Below are 18,503 nucleotides of genomic sequence, written 5' to 3'. Positions count from 1 at the left end.
CCCTCTCAATCTCCACATTTCAGATCAGCCTATTCAGGCTTTTCTAGCACCCACATCCCATTGTTGATGTATACTAAACTAGTAAACAAACCCACCAGCTTTTGTCATCAGCTACAAATGCCTTAATCACATCCTCTAGACTCTTCTCCAAGTTACTGTGAGGCACAACAGTGCAGTAGACACAGAGCCCCTCTCATCATAAAAACGTTCTTATTACTTCCTGACACAAGCCTTCAGTAGCTGAGGCTTAACTACCTTTGTTAAATTAAAATCTAGCTTTCAAAGTACCTCCTCTAATACCTCTTCACCCTGATCTCTCCTTCCTCTCTTCACATACCCTTTCTTCCAGCCAAAATGATTTGTCAACTAGCTCCCCAATCTTTCTGGGTATGACACTTCCATGTCTATCTGTATTTATGCAATGTATTTTGCTTTCCACCCCCACGAATTCTTTTCTATCCCTCATTTTCAACAGAAATCTTTTTCAATTAAACTTGGGAATCCTCACCTTCAGCTAACATCACCATTAACAGTTTCTTCTCTACTATGTTGTTTTCAAATTGCTTTATGTGCATATTCTGTACCTTAAACTAGAATATAACCATCCAAAGCAGAAGTGCCAAGCAAGCTGCCTGAAAAATTCCTAAGCACAGCCTGAACCTGATTAAAATACATGGGTAAATGTTTAACAAAATAGATAAAAACACAATACAATGAAGATAATGTTTACTTGTGTTTTTCTGAATAACTATAAGACCCACAGAGATTGTTTCTATTTGAGTTTGACAACATTGCTCCAAAGAATAGAGACATCCCTGATGAGTCATTTACCCATCAAGGCCACTGCAGAGCAGAACTGTTAGCAAATTATTAGCATGATTCAGTCATTTATAAACAAGAAGCACAAAAATTAATAAATTGAAAAAAAGGCTTTAAAAGTATTTCTAGCAATATATTTGACCTGAAGAAAAATAGTGGAACTATACCCATTAATACATGCTCAAATTTTAAAAGCTAATTGCTAGGGGCAACTAGGTGGCATAGTGAATAAAGCACAGGCCCTGGATTCAGGAGGACCTGAGTTCAAAACTGGCCTCAGACACTTGACACTTACTAGCTGTGTGACCCCGGGCAAGTCACTTAACCCTCATTGCCCCACCAAAAAAAAAAAAGCTAATTGCCACCAATCTACTGTCACTTAGCAGTAAAATCCAGAAGTATGTTTGACCAGGTACTCACAAAGTAAGCTCCTAAGCTCTACTCTGCCAAGTTCTATTTTAAGAGTGCCCTGGGAAGAGGGATTTAGTTAGCAAGCACAAAAAAAGTGAATGACATTAAGGAAATCAGAGGTATCATACATTAAGAGCTAGAAGGGTCCTTAGAGGACATCATATCCAACCCTCTCATTTTACAAATGAGGAAACCAAGGTACAAAGAGGTTAAGTGACTTGGTCCGGGTCACAGAGCAATTAAGTGTCTAAGGTGGGCTAATTAGAATAACAACAACAACAGCTAACATTTCTATAGCACTTACTATGTGCCAGGTATTATGATAAGTACCTTACAGTTATTACCTCATTTGATCCTCACAACTACCTTTGAAGGTAGGAGCTATTATTATTACCATTTTACAGATGGGAAAACTGAGGCAGACAACAGTTAAGTGACTTGCCCAGAGATACACAATAAGTGACTGAGGCCAGATTTGAACTCAGGTCTTTCTGATTCTAAGGTTCAGTACTCCATGTTGCCTCAATGACAACTAATATTTTATATGTCCCATATGTTCCATGACTAGTCTGCCCCATTTCCTCTGAAACCTTGCAGTACAAGAGCCCATTTCATAGTGCAGGTCAACAAGACTCACAATCCCTACTCCCAAATAACCAAGGCTTGCCAGTCAAGAGATAAGTCCAGGACAGAATCCAAATATGTTAGGCTAAAGTAATGGACAAAGAAGGACATGTCTGCTTCCTTTCCCCATTAATGCCCAAAGTCTCTCTTTAAGAGTAGAGAAGTAGAGACAAAAGAAAAAGGTGTTTGGTAGAAAGCTTCATCATTCCCAATCAATAACTTGTACTGAAATTCTCAAGAATTCATTATAAACATTTGTAGTTAAAGTCATCTTCCTTCCTGAATCAAAATAACTGAGCAAATTCCAACAATAGCACAGATAAATCATTTTACCTTTAATTATTTGTTCCAGATTTTCCAAATAAAATTTATATTGGCTTACTAAACCTTCTTCAAATTCTCTCAGTTTCTGGGTTTCTTTTCGGACCTGTAAAAACACAAAAATTCACTTTTCAAAGCCAAAGTACTGCAATCTACAAATACCACAACTAAAACACAAATGTCAGAATTGAGGTTTTTGCAAAAATACATAATTTTTTTTTCCAAATTAAGAAGCATTGATATTTCACGTTGTAAGGCTCTTCTATACACTTATGGAATGCTTTCTTAATGACATCATGCAAACATGCAATGTATGTATTAATTACCATCCTAAAAATGGGCAGCTTTATTAAGCTAATAAGTGATAGAGCCAGAACCAGAACCATGTTTTTTTAATCCAGAGCTTTCACAGTATACTACATTACAATACTGTCTTTTACAGCTGATGCACATCTGGAGATCATCACATATGGTTTAAACAGCTGGCAAACATGGCTACCCCTAGAATAAACTGCAACATTCCATTATTCACAAACTGTAAGAACCCAGATCTTATACTGAATACTCAAGTATATTCTGGTTAGATCAGAAACCAACCAAAGCGAAAAACAAAGCCTGTTAGAAAAGATGAATGAAAATAGATTTACCAATTATGATGGATGTAATTAAAAGTAATGCAATTAAAAGAAAAAGAACAGCAAGGGAAAATGGTTGTACAAAATATGAATAGTAAAAATTTGGCATCTAAAATGCAGAAGGAATCCATCCCCAATAGATAAGCAATCAAAGACATAAGGAATTTTCAAAAGAATTGCTAACTATAAATGATTATGTTAAAACATTTTTCAAATCACTAATAGTAAAAGAAATGCAACTTTAGACAATTCTGAGGTTTCCCCCTCACAAAGTGGTAAGATGATAGATGATAGCAATAGATAATGAAAGGGCTATGAGGAATCCAGAAACGATAATTCACAGATAACAGAGCTATGAAATCATCCAGTTGTTCTAGATTTCAGTTTGTAATTATGCAAGAAAATTGACTGAACTCTCTACATCTTATATTCAGTGATTTCATTACTCAGCATATACCCGAAGAAAAAGACCCAGCAACCTTTGTAGGGTATACTAGAACCATACATAAGTCAATTGGGTGATTATCAAATTTGGGAGAGACTAAAAATAAAAAGCAATGGTATGTGAATGCAATAGAATACTACTGTGCAATAAGAAAGGATGAATATAAGGAATTCAGAGAAACGGGTGAAAATTTGTATGAATTGGTGCACAGTTAAATAAATAGAACCAAGATAATAATATACACAAAGACCCCAAAAATGTAAATGAAAATATCACTAAAGGGAAACTGAGCTCTGAGTTTTAGAAAAACTCAAAAAGCTCATGAAGATGCTAATGAAACACCCCTCTTCCCTCACAGCAAAAAGGTAAGGAGGGATTGCTAATACAGAATGGGTACATATTGTCAGACGTGATCTCTGTATGGGATTTTTGCTTAATTTTCTTTGTCACAATGGAGGATCCAATCAGGAGCAGAATGGGAAATGAGTGCACTTTATAGATTTAAGTATCAAAATAAAACTTATTTTAAAATGATACAAATAGATAAAGAAATATTAAAAGTCATAGTGACCAAAGAATGTGAACTTTAAAAAAAAGAGGAAACACAAATTGTTAATAATCACCTAAAAATGTTCAGCCTTGTTATTCTACTAATTATATAATAATGTAAGAGATGCAATTTATAACAACTTTGAAGTAACACCTCCCATTCAACAAACTGGCAAAAATTTAAAGTAATGAAATTCAATGACAAGGAGGTTATAGAAAAACGGGTATATTCATCCATTGATGATAAACTTGCAAACTTGTACAATCTTTCTACAAGACAATCTAACCAGGGGGTTTGGGGTCCCATTTTATAACTTCAGTCCAAGAAGAGATGAACTACTAAGTCAATGTACCTTCCTTCAGGACAGATAAGACACTCTAACAGAACAATATACAAGCAATCACTAAGAGAATCATGTGGAGTATTTACCCAGTACTCATGCCCCTCAATATAGGCTTACAAGCAAAGAGTCTAATTAGCCAGAAAAGAATCAATGAGGGGGCAGCTAGATGGTGAAGTAGATAGAGCACCAGCCCTGGATTCAGGAGTACCTGAGTTCAAATCCGGCCTCAGACACTTAACACTTACTAGCTGTGTGACACTGGGCAAGTCACTTAACCCCAATTGCCTTACTTAAAAAAAAAAAAAGAATCAATGAGGCCCTACAGTTAAGTATGCGAAGAACCTTTCTAACTTGAAATGTTAAATCATTTAAATCATATTAGATCATGATGGAGTATATGGAGTGTTCAAGAGTACTAGCAACTCTGGTGGGAGCTTGCCAAACCCTTTTCAAGGCTGCTCATCCACCTCTGGTGTCCACCTGATTGACCCAACTCTAACCATAGCATGCAGAGGAACCATACCTCAGTAAACCATCTTGGCAAATGGGCTTAACCAGGTTATGGGTAACTGAGAGATCTCAAACCCACTGGCAAGTTGGGGGGTGGGGGAGTGTCTACCGAAAGAATGTGAAGACTCTCCCCAGCAGAATGGGGAGAATGAGAATAATTTGTGCCAGTAGCCATGAAAGCAGCTGAAGAAGGTGCTGTGACGTGCTTAGAGCTTAGTCAAACATCAAAGATACAAAAGTTATCCAATGCATCCTGGGCCATTGTCAGTTGTCTTGACTTTCATCCAACCACTGGACTTCAATGACTCAAGAATAGAGAGATGAGGGGGCAGCTAGGTGGCGCAGTGGATAAAACACTGGCCCTGGATTCAGGAGGACCTGAGTTCAAATCCAGCCTCAGACACTTGACACTTACTAGCTGTGTGACCCTGGGCAAATCACTTAACCCCCATTGCCCCGCAAAAAAAAAAAAAAAAAGAATAGAGAGATGAATGACTTTGTGCAACTCTGCTTGACTTAAATCCAATTCACATAAAAGTCAAGACATCACCTGTGATGTCTCTGGTCCTCTTTGAATAGAAAGGACAAACAACCTTAAAATAAGCACTGACCCTGGAATCAAAAGACCTGAGGGTTTTATTCACACTTAGCAACAAATCCCATCACCTTTATAAAGTAGAATTATTATTTACCTACTTACTTCACAGGATTGTTGTAAAAAAACATATTGTAAACCCTAAAGTCCTTTATAAATATGAGGTAGTAATAGCAACATATCCTGGAAGAAATATCAACCCAAGAAGCAAAATCTCCATTTCTCCCCACAATGAAAAAGCGGGTAGCAATATTTAGAATTTCACATTACAAATCATGCTGCCATAATAGATCTACACGGTATGTGAAAGGATATGCTCCCCTATGGTCATCATTCAAACAATTCCCAAACATTTGAGGAAAATTAATATTATGCTGTATCATTTAATAATTATTATTACTCTCTAATCCATTTTTCCTCCCATTCTGTCAAACCCCATTTTTTAGTCTAGCTCACAATTCAGTCTCTAAAGGCATGGCTGAGTAATGGGGTCACTCCTACACTGCCCCCCCCCACTTGCTCACCAGACCAGTCCCATTTCTACTTTTATTTACAGATAAACAAAGAACCAGCTTCGGCTGAGACTACTCAGGAACGATTCTCTCCTCCTGTTAAAGTTAGGGGTGATCTGGTTTCCAAGGGGAAACCAAACTGGGGAGATCTTGAATGGGTTGATTTTCTACCAAAGACTGATAGAGACAGCTGGCTTCCATATAGCAATTAACATTCCTTAATTGCCAGAGAGGGATATGATCACCCACACCTGAAGGCCAACCAATCTGACGACCAACCATCAAGAACTCCTCCTTTTCTGCATCTCAATAAAGGCAGGCTTTTCTTCTCTTCAAGGTACCTGGCTATTTGGCTGCAACAGTCAACAGGACCCACTTTAATAGCAGTTTATGCATCAATGTTAATAAACTGTTATCTTGCCCCGGAGAAAAGTGTGTGTCAGCCTGCCTTTGTTACAATTTTACTCACCACAGATTCTTTATAAGCCACACATAAAACAAGACTAGTTTGGAAAGCTTGGAACAATACCTTGGACGCTTTTTCTGTTTCTGTTAGAGGTCGAATTTTGTAGGATGGAGTAATGTCTTTAAATAATTCCATCAGGGAAACCATCACCAATTTTCGTACAATGACAGCTACATCAGGATCCTGTTCCATGAGCATGGCCCGCAATTCTTTCAACTTCTTAATCTGTTAAAGAAATAACTTGTGGAATGAAAAAATAGATCACCAACAAAGAGCAGCAAACACTAGAAGACAGTCCAAAATCAAGCACTAAAATAGAATTCCATCACAATGCTACAAAAAGAATCATACTGACAATGGAAGCCTGAAAGGCTAAATGCCAAAAACTTATAGGAAAGCATGACTTGAGCAACAGATGAGTTCCAGACAGGTTCTTTGTAAATTACCTTCCTGTAAACTGAATCATACCTTAAATGTAAGATCTTCTAAGGCTTGCTATTAAAAAGAAAACGGTAAAGACAAATAAACAATTATGTGTGATGAAAAACACACGGTTTAGTAGAACACTGGCCTGGAAACTGGAAGATTCAAGTGGTGGTGCCACACCTTTTACCTGTGGGATTATAGGTAATTCCCATTACCTGAGCTTCACATTTCCTAAAAGTAAAATAGTAGTGATAATATTGACACCACCTACTTCTCAGGCTTATGATGAAGTCCTTTGTAGACAAAGTATAGCAATATAAAAGTGTTCAGCTATAACACTTTTTAAAATTCAGCTGCTTTGGAAGTCTGGTGGGACTATATGACTGTATGTTGGGTTATCTTAAAATACGACATGACCCTGTTTTGTTCATTCCTGCTCCTCCTGCACAACATATTAAAATCACGCATCCATCAACCATTCAGTATGCACAATCAGAGAATCAAACTAAAAAATTGTGCCTCCAATAATCAGTAAGCATTTCTTAAGCCTTTACTACATGCCCCAAACCACCTGGTCTGGAAGAGGTAAGGGCCAAACTCTGGTTTCTTGACCCCTGTGTCCAATGCTTTCTTTCACACCACTCTGTAATTTGTAGGACAAAGACTGAAAATATTCAGTTTATAGCAGCTCTTTAAGAAACAGTCTCAGGGGCAGCTAAGTGGCGCAGTGGATAGAGCATCAGCCCTGGAGTCAGGAGTACCTGAGTTCAAATCCAGCTTCAGACACTTAACACTTACTAGCTGTGAGACCCTGGGCAAGTCACTTAAACCCCATTGAGGCAATGGGTTTCAGTGAGGCACTGAAAAAAAAAATTAAAATAAAATAAAATAAAATAAAAAAAGAAACAGTCTCAAACACTACCTACATTGGAATCTGGGTCAGATAAGATGGCAGATGCCAAGGCAGCAATGTGTATTTTTTTCTCCTGTAGTTTCCTTCGCCTCTCAATTATATATTCTTCTGTAGTCAGCTTTGGCATGGGAACTTCAGGAACCACTGAAACAAAATAATATTGATTAGAGGGGAAAGGTGGCTTATTTAATTAAAAGGATTACAGAATAATATTTTTTAAATGCAGCATTAATACGTACAAGTACACATGGCACCATAAGCTAGGCTAAGACATTACTGCCTAACAAAACTCCCTCCCAAGAGAAGAGGTAAATATGGTTTGTAATTACCCTACCGTCTGTTCCTATGCAAAGGCGCACTTCCAAACAACTTACAGGACATTTGTTCTCTTAAGCATTTCAATCACTCCAACAGCACACTAATTATTTTAAGGTCCAATCCTTTAAAAATTTCAACTAGTTCCAAAGTAAACATTCACAAATTCCTAAAAGGTTGGAACCCAGTTTGGTTTTTTTTTTTGTTTTTGTGTTTTGTTTTGTTTTTTGGTAGGCAATGGGGGTTAAGTGACTTGCCCAGGGTCACACAGCTAGTAAGTGTCAAGTCTCTGAGGTCAGATTTGAACTCAGGTACTCCTGAATTCAGGGTCGGTGCTCTATCCACTGTGCCACCTAGCTGCCCCTGAACCTACATCTTTTATCCAACAGAAATAACACTGGAAGTGTTTTTAATTATTTTGATTTATTAGAACCATCTACTTAGCCTTATAAAGAACTTCCCCATGGATAAGTTGTTGAAAAATTTTTTTAGCATTTAAGTAGAATTTCTTTTTTTTTCTTCTTTTTTTTGGTGAAGCAATTGGGGTTAAGTGACTTGCCCAGGGTCGCACAGCTAGTGAGTGTCAATGTTCTGAGGCCGGATTTGAACTCAGGTACTCCTGACTCCAGGGCCCATGCTCTATCCACTGCACCACCTAGCTGCCCCAGAATTTCAAAACCTAAAATTGTTTTTCAGGATTTTGTAGATAAGAATGTAGAATCAGAAAATGTTTCAATCCCTGCAACTAAAAAGCTAAAAAGAAGTCAGTACTATCACAATGAATAGTATTAAAGCTAAAAGAAGTTTAAATTTAATGAATATAATTTGTATGAGTGAGAAAGTTTAAAAGTACATATATCAGATACAATGACAAAAAATTTATTAAAAGAGCAGTTTGGGATGCGACTCTTATTTATCAAACAATGGTTGAAACATAACCATAGGTTAGCAAGAGATACAAGAATTCAGCAAAAATAAATGACATAAGGGAGCAACTAGGTTGGGCAGTGGATAGAGCACTGGCCCTGGAGTCAGGAGGACCTGAGTTCAAATCCGGCCTCAGACACTTAACACTTACTAGCTGTGTGACCCTGGGCAAGTCACTTAACCCCAATTGCCTCACTTAAAAAAAATAAATAAAAATAAATGACATAGGTGGCGCAGTAGATAGAGCACAGGCTCTGGAGTCAGGAGGACCTGAGTTCAAATCCAGCCTCAGAAATTTGACACTTACTAGCTGTGTGACCCTGAGCAAGTCACTTACCCTCATTGCCCTGCAAAAAAAAAAAAATAAGAAAAAAGAATTTCTAATAAAGAATATTGTAGGGGCAGCTAGGTGGCACAGTGGATAGAGCACTGGCCCTGGAGTCAGAAGTATCTGGGTTCAAATTTGGCCTCAGACACTTAACACTTACTAGCTGTGTGACCCTGGGCAAGTCACTTAACCCCAATTGCCTCACTAAAAAAACCCAAAAAACAAAAAATAAAGAATATTGTATATTATTAATTGTAAATTGTATGCTAACATCCTTTATATTAGGGTTTAAAATAAGGATATGTACATGCATACACATACATGAATATCAGTTTTTGTTTTTGTTTTTTCCAGATGGTTAAACCTTTAGCAGCTCACCAGTGCATAATGTATGCCAGAGTCTGGGCTAAAAGCTAGGCATATAAAGACAAAAAAACTGCAACAGCCCCTGGCTTTAAAGAACTATATAGCCTCTCTGTAGAGGTGAGACAACACACATGAAGGTGTACATATGTATGTAATATGTATATATGCACACATTGTATATAACATATGCAAAATAGATACAAGATCATTTGTTTGGGGGGGGGGGCAGGGAAATGAGGGTTAAGTGACTTGCCCCCAAGGTCACACAGCTAGCGTCAAGTGTCTGAGACCAGATTTGAACTCAGGTCCTCCTGAATCCAGGGCCAGTGCTTTATCCACTATGCCACCTAGCTGCCCCTGATACAAGATCACTTGAAGGGGGGAGTCACTAGCAGCTAGGGAGAGGGTAAATCAGGAAAAATTTCATCCAAGGGACAGTACTTGAGCTGAGTCTTGAAAGAAACTAAATACTATAAGAGGCAAGAGGGTGCAAAGGGAATCCATTCCAAACATGGGGGACAGTCAGTATAAATGCATGTGGACAAGACATGGGAGTGCTCTGTGTGCACATTTGTTGTTGTTCAGTCGTTTCAGTCATGTCTGAGACTCTTCATGACCCCATTTGGGGTTTTCTTGGCAAAGATACTAGAGAAGTTTGCCATTTCCTTCTCCAGCCCATTTGACAGATGAGATAACTGAGATAAACAAAATTAAGTTACTTGTCCAGGGTCACACAAAAAGTGTCTGAGGCCAGATTTGAATTCAGGAAGATGAGACTTGACTCCAGGCCCAGTGCTCTGTGCACTATGGTGCCACCTAGCTGCCCTGTTCCTCTCTGTGAGGAAGGGTAAAGCTATTCTGTCTGGACTACATAGCATGTATGAAAATGACATCTAATAAGGCTGGAAAAGGAGAAGGCCAGATTGTGAAGGGCTTTAAAAGTCAGAAGTTTATATTTGCAATAACAATAGCTAACATGTATATAGCACTTAAAGGTTTGCAAGGAATTGTACAAATCTCTTTGATCTTCACAACAGCCTTATAAGGAAAGTGCTATTGTAATTCCTGTTTCACAGATGAAGAAAAGGAAGTTGAGAAAGGTTAAATGCATGACCCAGTCACACAGCTAGGAACAGCCTGAGGCAACATATCCTCTGAAGAGATCAAAGAAAGAGGAAAAAGGCCTGTATGTATAAAAATGTTTATGGCAGAAATGTCTATAGTAGCAAAGAACTGGAAACTATCAACTGGGAAATGGCCGATCAAATGATACTATGAAAGTAATGGAAAACTACTATGCTGTAAGAAATGATCACAGAGATGGTTTCAGAGAGAACATAGAAGACTTGTATCAACCAATACAAGTCAAATGAACAGAACCAGGAGAACAATTAACAATATTAATATTGTAAAAATAAACAATTTGGTAAGACATAAAAACTTGTACTTAAAAAAAACACTTTGGGGGGCAGCTAGATGGCGCAGTGGATATAGCACCAGCCCTGGAGTCAGGAGGACCTGAGTTCAAATATGGCCTCAGACACTTAACACTGGCTGTGTGACCCTGGGCAAGTCACTTAACCTCAATTGCCTCACAAAAAAAAGGAAAGAAAAGAAAAGAAAAAACACTTTGGCAGTTGTATGAAGATGGATTAGAATGGGAACAAACTTGAGGGAGAGACCATTTAACAGGTTATTGTTACTGAGGGCCTGAAGTAAGTAGTGGCCAAGTAGAGAGAACAAGACAGCTGCAAGAGAGGTTGTAGAGGTAGAAATGACAAGATCCATCAAATGGCTGGATATATGGGGTGAGTGATGGTGAAAAGTAGAAAGGATGGCACTGAGCCTGCAAATCTGAGTGACTGGAAGAATGCTGATGCCCTCAATAGAAATAGGATCATTTAAAAGGGGGTGGATGGGGGGGAGGGGGGAAAATGAATCCTTTGGTGGACGTGTTGAGATAGACGTGGTATACTGGACACACAGCTTGAACTGTCCAATAAACAACTGATTATATGGAACTGGAGCTTAGCAGAGTAAGGCTGAATATATAGATCTGGGAACCATCTGCATAGACATGATAACTGAACCCACAGGAGGTGATGAGGTCACCAAATAAAGAGAATGTGGAGAGACAAGGGCCCAAAACAGAGCTTAAGGAGATATCCATGCTTAGGGGACATGACATGGATCATGATCCAAAGTGGGCACAGAGCTTGGAGGGAGCTATATTAAAACCAATATTCTATTTTCTGAAATGGGCACATACAAAAAAATTATTCCTTTATGAGGAACTGAAATTCTTAAAATTTATAGTGTTCCACTAAAAAAAAGAAAAAACAAAGGGGCAGCTAGGTGGCGCAGTGGATAGAGCACCGGCCCTGGAATCAGGAGCACCTGAGTTCAAATCCGGCCTCAGACACTTAACACTTACTAGCTGTGTGACCCTGGGCAAGTCACTTAACCCCAATTGGCTCACTAAAAAAAAAGAAAAAAACAAAATTTATAGTGTTTACAATCATTTTAAGGTCAAAAAGAAATATATAAACTACACAATTCCTAAGCTTAATTTTGTAGTCCCTCCACAACGCTAACAAATAAACAAAAATAACATTCCAGAAAGGAAGCAACTGCCAGATGCAAACTCAAAAGCAGAAAGTGAAAAGGTTCAAGATGTTTAAATAGACGATGAAAACTGTGTTTCAAGCCTTGAAATGACCACCCTCCCGAAATAGTTATTACTTTCCAGATTGTGTCTTTTTTTTTTTTTGGTGGAGCAATGAGTGTTAAGATTCACACAACCTAGTGTCGAGTGTGTGAGGCCGCATTTGAACTCAGATCCTCCTGAATCCAGGGCCGGTGCTTTATCCACTGCACCACCTAGCTGGCCCTGATTGTGTCAAACTTTAAAATTCACTGTGATACTTTCAATCAACTAAATACAAAATACAAAAAGCCATTCCATTACCTTTCTCAGACTCCATTTCTTCTTCCTCTTCTTCATTTGTGTTACTTTGGACAACTGCATATTGAAAATAATTGTTAATAATTGAGTCTTATCAATAGCAATTTACATTTAATTGTTCATTTGTTAGTTTACCTGGCTTCTCTCTGGTCTGTGGAATAATTCCGCACTTATCTTTGATTGGAAGTAGGTGAATTACTTCTTTTTCTGGCTCAGTTGGCAGTCGCCTTGGTACTTTCTCATATTTATCTATTATGCTCTCCTGCTTCCGTTTTTTGACGTGAACAGGCTCACTGCACATTTTGGCAAAAATCACATGTTAAAAGGAAATAAATCTTTTAAGTAAGGGAAACTAAGATACCATTGATATTAATTACATAAATATTTCCTAACTACAAAGTCTTCCCTAAACTTTTCCTGTTTAAACAAACTTTAAATTCTGGTCAATCATTTATTAAATATTAAGACCTAAATTAATATGCTGTATGCCACCCCAAATTCATTAGGCATTATTTCTAGCTCTTTTCTGCCTGTTTTATCCTACCACTTCTTCCTTCACCTGTCCTGAGAATAGCATTTTATCCCACTCATTCTACTCATGCATCCATCCTTTCAGATTCAAATTTCACTAAACAAGATGGTTTTTATTGTTCTACAGTTACCTTTAGCAATTAAATTTGGATGCGACTATTTTCACTACTGTACACAATGCTACATATTTTGTCCTTCTAAGTTCACATGTAATACCAAAAATTCCCCCCCCCCCCCAGGGCAGCTAGGTGGCACAGTGGATAGAGCACCGGCCCTGAAGTCGAGAGGACCTGAGTTCAAATCAGGCCTCAGCCACTTGATACTTATTAGCTGTGTGACCCTGGGCAAGTCACTTTAACCCCAATTGCCTCACCAAAAAAAAAAAAAAAAAACCACAAAACTTTTTTTTTCTTTATTACAGCACTCTGAACATTCCAAAAGAAATGCTTACCTAGAAGAAAGATCTCTAGTTAAAAATGATGGCATTTGACCTAAATCTTTCAGTAACTGCAAGTCATCTTCATCCATCATGTCCAAAGGAAGGGCTTCTTCTTCCTCCTCCTCTGTTCTTTGAGCTACCTCAAAGGTATCAGAAGCAGAAATTAGTTACCGTGGAAATAAAGCTCTCTGAAATTTGTGTGAGTAGAATAGAAATTTTGTGATTAAATCCTATGAATGGAAAAACATACAGATATTAGGTCAAAATTTTCATTTCCCCACTTTCCTCTCATTTAATCCTACCTCATATCAAGAATGTAAAGTAGGATGGCATCACCATTTGCAGAATTCTACACAGGATGACAACAGGAAATGATGAGCATTATAGTATAGCAAAGTGACAAGCAGAGGGAAGGAAAATATGCCTTAAAAATCTGGCAAGAAATCCAATGAAGATGGCTGTTTAGCCTTCAGATGAGCACTTAGCCTGGAAATTCCCTCACTTAGCCCAGCACCCAGCATAGAGCAGACACTTACTGGTTACTGAAGGCCTGAAGACAGAGGAGGCCAAGGGCATATAAGGATCAAACTAAGAAGACAAATGAAAACTGGAAGAGACCACCAAAACCACTAGAACAATGTTATTTCCATGAGTAACAATGGAACCACCACAGTAGTATTAGCATCCCAGGCCTTGAGTACATAGGAACAAGATCTTTTAGAACAAACTCTTCTAACCATCAAGTAAAAAGAGTGGAGCTAGAGATGGCGACTCTCCAACTGTGACCCCAATATGATGCTCAAGGAAGCATGACACAAAGAAAATAAGTGAGAAAAAAAGAATTCCAAATATACAGGAAGCAATGCCACCCCTGGAGGTAACCCTTCAGAGGATTCTGGGGAACTGATTCTCAAGGGATTTGAAAGAAGATAACAAATGCTTAGAAAAATCATGGACTTCCTTTTCACCAAAAACAAAGTGATCAAAAAGTAACCGTAACTGGGGCAGCTAAGTGGCGAAGTGGATAGAGCACCTGCCCTGGAATCAGGAGTACCTGAGTTCAAATCTGGCCTCAGACACTTAATACTTATTAGCTATGTGACCCTGGGCAAGTCACTTAACCCCAATTGCATCACTAAAAAAAAAAAAAAAGTAACCATAACTACTGAACCATGTGCTGACTTTTCCACGTCTACAAACTCCTTATTGAGAGTAACATACACATGTGTTCAGAACAACATTGAAAATATGAACAAAAGGTAGATTTCACAAGTGATATTCCACAGCAAACATCTTTAAATATACACAATTGACTTTAAAACGTAGAGAATACAGGGTCCCACCTTGTTTATTGTTTGACAAAAAAAATTTGATTCTGTAAAGCAAATACACCTTAACATCATGAAGATCTTCTGGAACAAGGTGTATCCTTCTGATTGTTAAACTCATGTGAGAATACTTGCAAGATACATCAAAGATAACTTTGCCAACTATATGATGACTAAAATCAGAGATGCTCAGAGATCTTTAATATGGTAATGGAAGAAGTCCAAAACACAGGCCAATAAGGAGTACTTTATATAGATGGTAAAGTCTTCAGGTGTTCCTATTTTCAGATTACTTTGGGATGACTGCTAAAAATTTCAGAATGTTGCAAATCCTCCTAAATGATATCCAAAATGAACTGAAAAGAGTTCAGTCAAACTATTATGCAGAATATTACATGCAGCAAGATGGCCAGCTTATAGAGTTGTCTCATCAATACATTTAATGAGGAAAGACTGCAGGTGGACAAAAGCTAAGCCCCTTGGACTGCATTTGGCAAACTGTAGAGTACTTTTAATGACCCCAAGCTTCTCCCTAAACCATCTCTTTATCAATATTCTTCCACTAATAATTTATGTCTAGAAGTTATAAAACACCACAATCTTCAGAGAATTCAAGTTGCAGGTCATCAAAGGTCAATAAAGAAGCACACTGGTTGAGACAACTGCAGAATATTACCAATAAAAAAACTGCACAGAAGTGGCACAAAAAGATATCCCAAAGAGATGACCAGAAAAGGAAGAAGGCTTGTGCTCCATCAGCACCCAAACAGTCTAAGGAAACCTAAAAGAAGGCCTGAGCAGATTGGGTAGAACTCTATGGAGGGCTTACAGTAAGAAATGAACAAGAATGGCATAGAATGACTGAGAAGGTAGGGATGAGTTGCAATCTACTTCTCTGAAGGCATTATCCAGCTTGATGATATATCACACCCACTGAATTACTAAAGAACATAAAAGTATACAGGATAACAATTCACTCAGAAATAATTTCTTAAGGTATAAATTGCTTTTAAGTTTATTTCCTTGTGTTTTCTATTGCCATTACATCTAGACCCTGGAAGTCTGAAAGAATACTTTCTGTGTATAACTACAGTATTTAACAAGCCAAAACTTACACAAGAGTTGTACATTTGTGTTTAGGAGTCCTGAGACTACCAGAGGGGGTAGAACATAAACAGGACATGTTGTGATCCTGATCGTTTATTCCCAGATTTCTATTCATATCCATTGTTTTCAGTACCTGCTACCTCTATCTCCCTTGTTTCCAATCCTTGGAAAAGAGAACTGATGATCAAAATTGAAGGATGGAGTTGAAAAGCCTTAGTAGTCTCATTCTTATTTTCAGGCAGAAAAAGTGACATAGTGAAACAAATTTAAATGAATAAATACAGTAGCTTGAGATCATCATGAAGAATAATTCTGTCATAGATATAACGATACATACATATGCATATATTTGTAACGTACATATACATATACTGAACTATCCACTATAAGAACTGTTCATGCCACCAACCCCTACAGAACAACTTAGAATAAATTAGTACACAACTTTAACCACACTTACCTCTATATATTTGCTTCCCATCCTCCAATGGAAGGGGCTTCTTAGATACAACATCTTTCACAGCTTGTCTAAGTTTCCTTTGTTCTTTTCGGTATTTCTTGACAGTACTTTGCTGTTTATATTGTTTATTTTTTAACTTGTTGTCAAGTTTGACTTTACTAGTTTTCAGAAGTTTCCGAAAGCTTGGAGCCCGTTTCTTGCTCTTTCGCTAGAAAACAACAGAACAATTACTACATGCTCAAGTTTTACTTACAGAAGATTTCATTTTTAAGGTTGGCGTTTTGGGTTTTTTTTTTTACTTAAGTAATGGTTTTCTTCAAAGGTGTTCTACTGTAAATACCCCCTATCTATGGTTTTCATATAAAAGATGTAGAGGAAAACAGTATAGCTAGATTGGGGAGGGCAGGGAGTCACCTCCAGGCATTTACTAGTTGTGTGACCCCGAGTGAATCATAACCTCCATAAGCCTGAGTTTCCTCATTTATAAAATAGAGATAATTAATAGCATCTCCCCTACAGAGTTGTTGTGAGGATCAAAAATGAGGGAATGGATATAAAAGATTCTTGCAAACCTTATTCCACCAACTAAATACAATTCAGTAAAGTGATAAGTGCCTTGGATTGCCACCTAAAACACTAAAACCACTCCCGATGTCTGGGACCCTGTCCCCTCTTTTATCTTTCTCCTTCCTCTTAAACCTGACACATGGGACAAAACACAGTTTAACTCTCCATCTTTTATTACTTAGGAACCAATTGCTGATCACTATTCCAACAAACGGCATTTACATTCATTTTCCCATTTACCCCCTTGGGCCTGCTCTACAGCAAAAGGGCCAGATGTCCCCCTCCCTCAGGCCCATCCAACCCTCCTCCACTCAGCTGAAACAGGGAACTTCCTTTACAATGCAAGTCTAACCCGTTACCCCACCATTCCCCCTATGTCTAGAATCAACTGGGTGGCAGATGGATAGAAGGCTGGGCCTGGAAGTCAGGAAGACTTGAGTTCAAATCCACCCTGAGCTAAGTGACTGTGGTCAAGTCACAACCTCAGCCTGCCTCAGTTTCCTCGACTGTGAGATAATAACAGGGGGCAGCTAGGTTGTCAAGTGGATAAAGCACCGGCCCTGGAGTCAGGAGGACCTGAGTTCAAATCCATCCCAAGACACTTGACTGTGTGACCCTGGGCAAGTCACTTAACCCCAATTGCCTCACTAAAACAAACAAACAAACAAACAAACAAACCGATCTCTGCAGGGTTGTTCGAATCAGATAAGATAGCATAGGCAAAACGCTTTCCTCAGTACCTGGCACGTAGTGGGCACTTTTCAAATGCTTGCTCCTAGTATCCCCGGCGGTTAGCGCAGTATCTGACACATAGAAAGCGTTTAATAAACGCTTACTAACTGACCCTCACAACAAGCCCGGGGGCCCAAGCCTGTGAAGCAGGAAGGATGGCGCCCCAGTACCAAGGCTCTTGGCCCGATACCCCAAGCTCCTTCTCGCGTGGGTTCGGTCGGACGGACGCTGACCTGGCCTCCTCACCCCTTGGTAAACTCCGGAGGCTGCACCAGGGGCCGCTCGGACCGTTCACTCTACGCGACCGTTCCCGGTCCCAAGCACCAGGGCCCGAGCTGGTGCTCCCGTACTTACCGCCTTCATCCTCAGAGCTCTCCGCAGCGCCGCGCGGGACCAGCTTCTCTGGGCTCTCCCTCTAGAGAAAGAAGGACCCCAGAACTCTGCAAAACACACGTGGGATCACAAGTGAGACCCGACAACAGGAAGTCCCGGCAGCATGACCTCAGGTCACCACACGCCACTTCCTTCCTGAGTCTCTCCACAACCGGAAATGGCGCACAGGATAAAGCGCCCACTTCCGCTACCACGGAGGGCGGCAGCGCTTCCTACAGATGTCAGCCGAGAAAGCAGCCGCGGGATGGGGAGGGGGTCGGGGAGAGAAAAATTAGGCCAGGAGGCGCATGCGCCTGGGCACGAGGGAATCCTCCGCGGCCGGGACATCCTGGAAATGCCGTGACTTCCGTGGCTAAGGTCCCGGAGGAGGCGGGGCCCGCCCCCCCCCCCACTGTCGCTCCTCCAGCTCCTGATTCTTCCCTCTGGCCTCTGGATTCGGCTTCCTCCCGGAAGAGGGCAAGAGAGCGAGCCTTTC

At 39.3% G+C, this 18,503-nt stretch overlaps 1 protein-coding gene across 1 annotated transcript in view; it reads right to left on the bottom strand.

The window, feature by feature from the left end:
* The window catches only part of NOC3L (NOC3 like DNA replication regulator), a 42,362-nt gene extending 24,237 nt beyond the window's left edge, over nt 1-18,125 (bottom strand). Inside the window, exons 1-8 of the mRNA XM_043985565.1 lie at nt 17,990-18,125; nt 16,337-16,544; nt 13,454-13,577; nt 12,607-12,764; nt 12,475-12,528; nt 7,584-7,714; nt 6,295-6,456; nt 2,188-2,281 (exon numbers count right to left, since the gene is read on the bottom strand). Coding sequence (XP_043841500.1) covers nt 2,188-2,281; nt 6,295-6,456; nt 7,584-7,714; nt 12,475-12,528; nt 12,607-12,764; nt 13,454-13,577; nt 16,337-16,544; nt 17,990-17,998 — 940 coding nt within the window. The 5' untranslated portion in view covers nt 17,999-18,125. The remainder of the gene's footprint in view (nt 1-2,187; nt 2,282-6,294; nt 6,457-7,583; nt 7,715-12,474; nt 12,529-12,606; nt 12,765-13,453; nt 13,578-16,336; nt 16,545-17,989) is intronic.
* Between the last annotated feature and the right edge of the window lie 378 nt (nt 18,126-18,503).

The sequence above is a fragment of the Dromiciops gliroides genome, chromosome 2 (genome assembly GCF_019393635.1).
Source record: "Dromiciops gliroides isolate mDroGli1 chromosome 2, mDroGli1.pri, whole genome shotgun sequence".
NCBI classification, from domain to species: Eukaryota; Metazoa; Chordata; class Mammalia; order Microbiotheria; family Microbiotheriidae; genus Dromiciops; species Dromiciops gliroides.
This window is presented reverse-complemented; position numbering and strand designations above follow the sequence as displayed.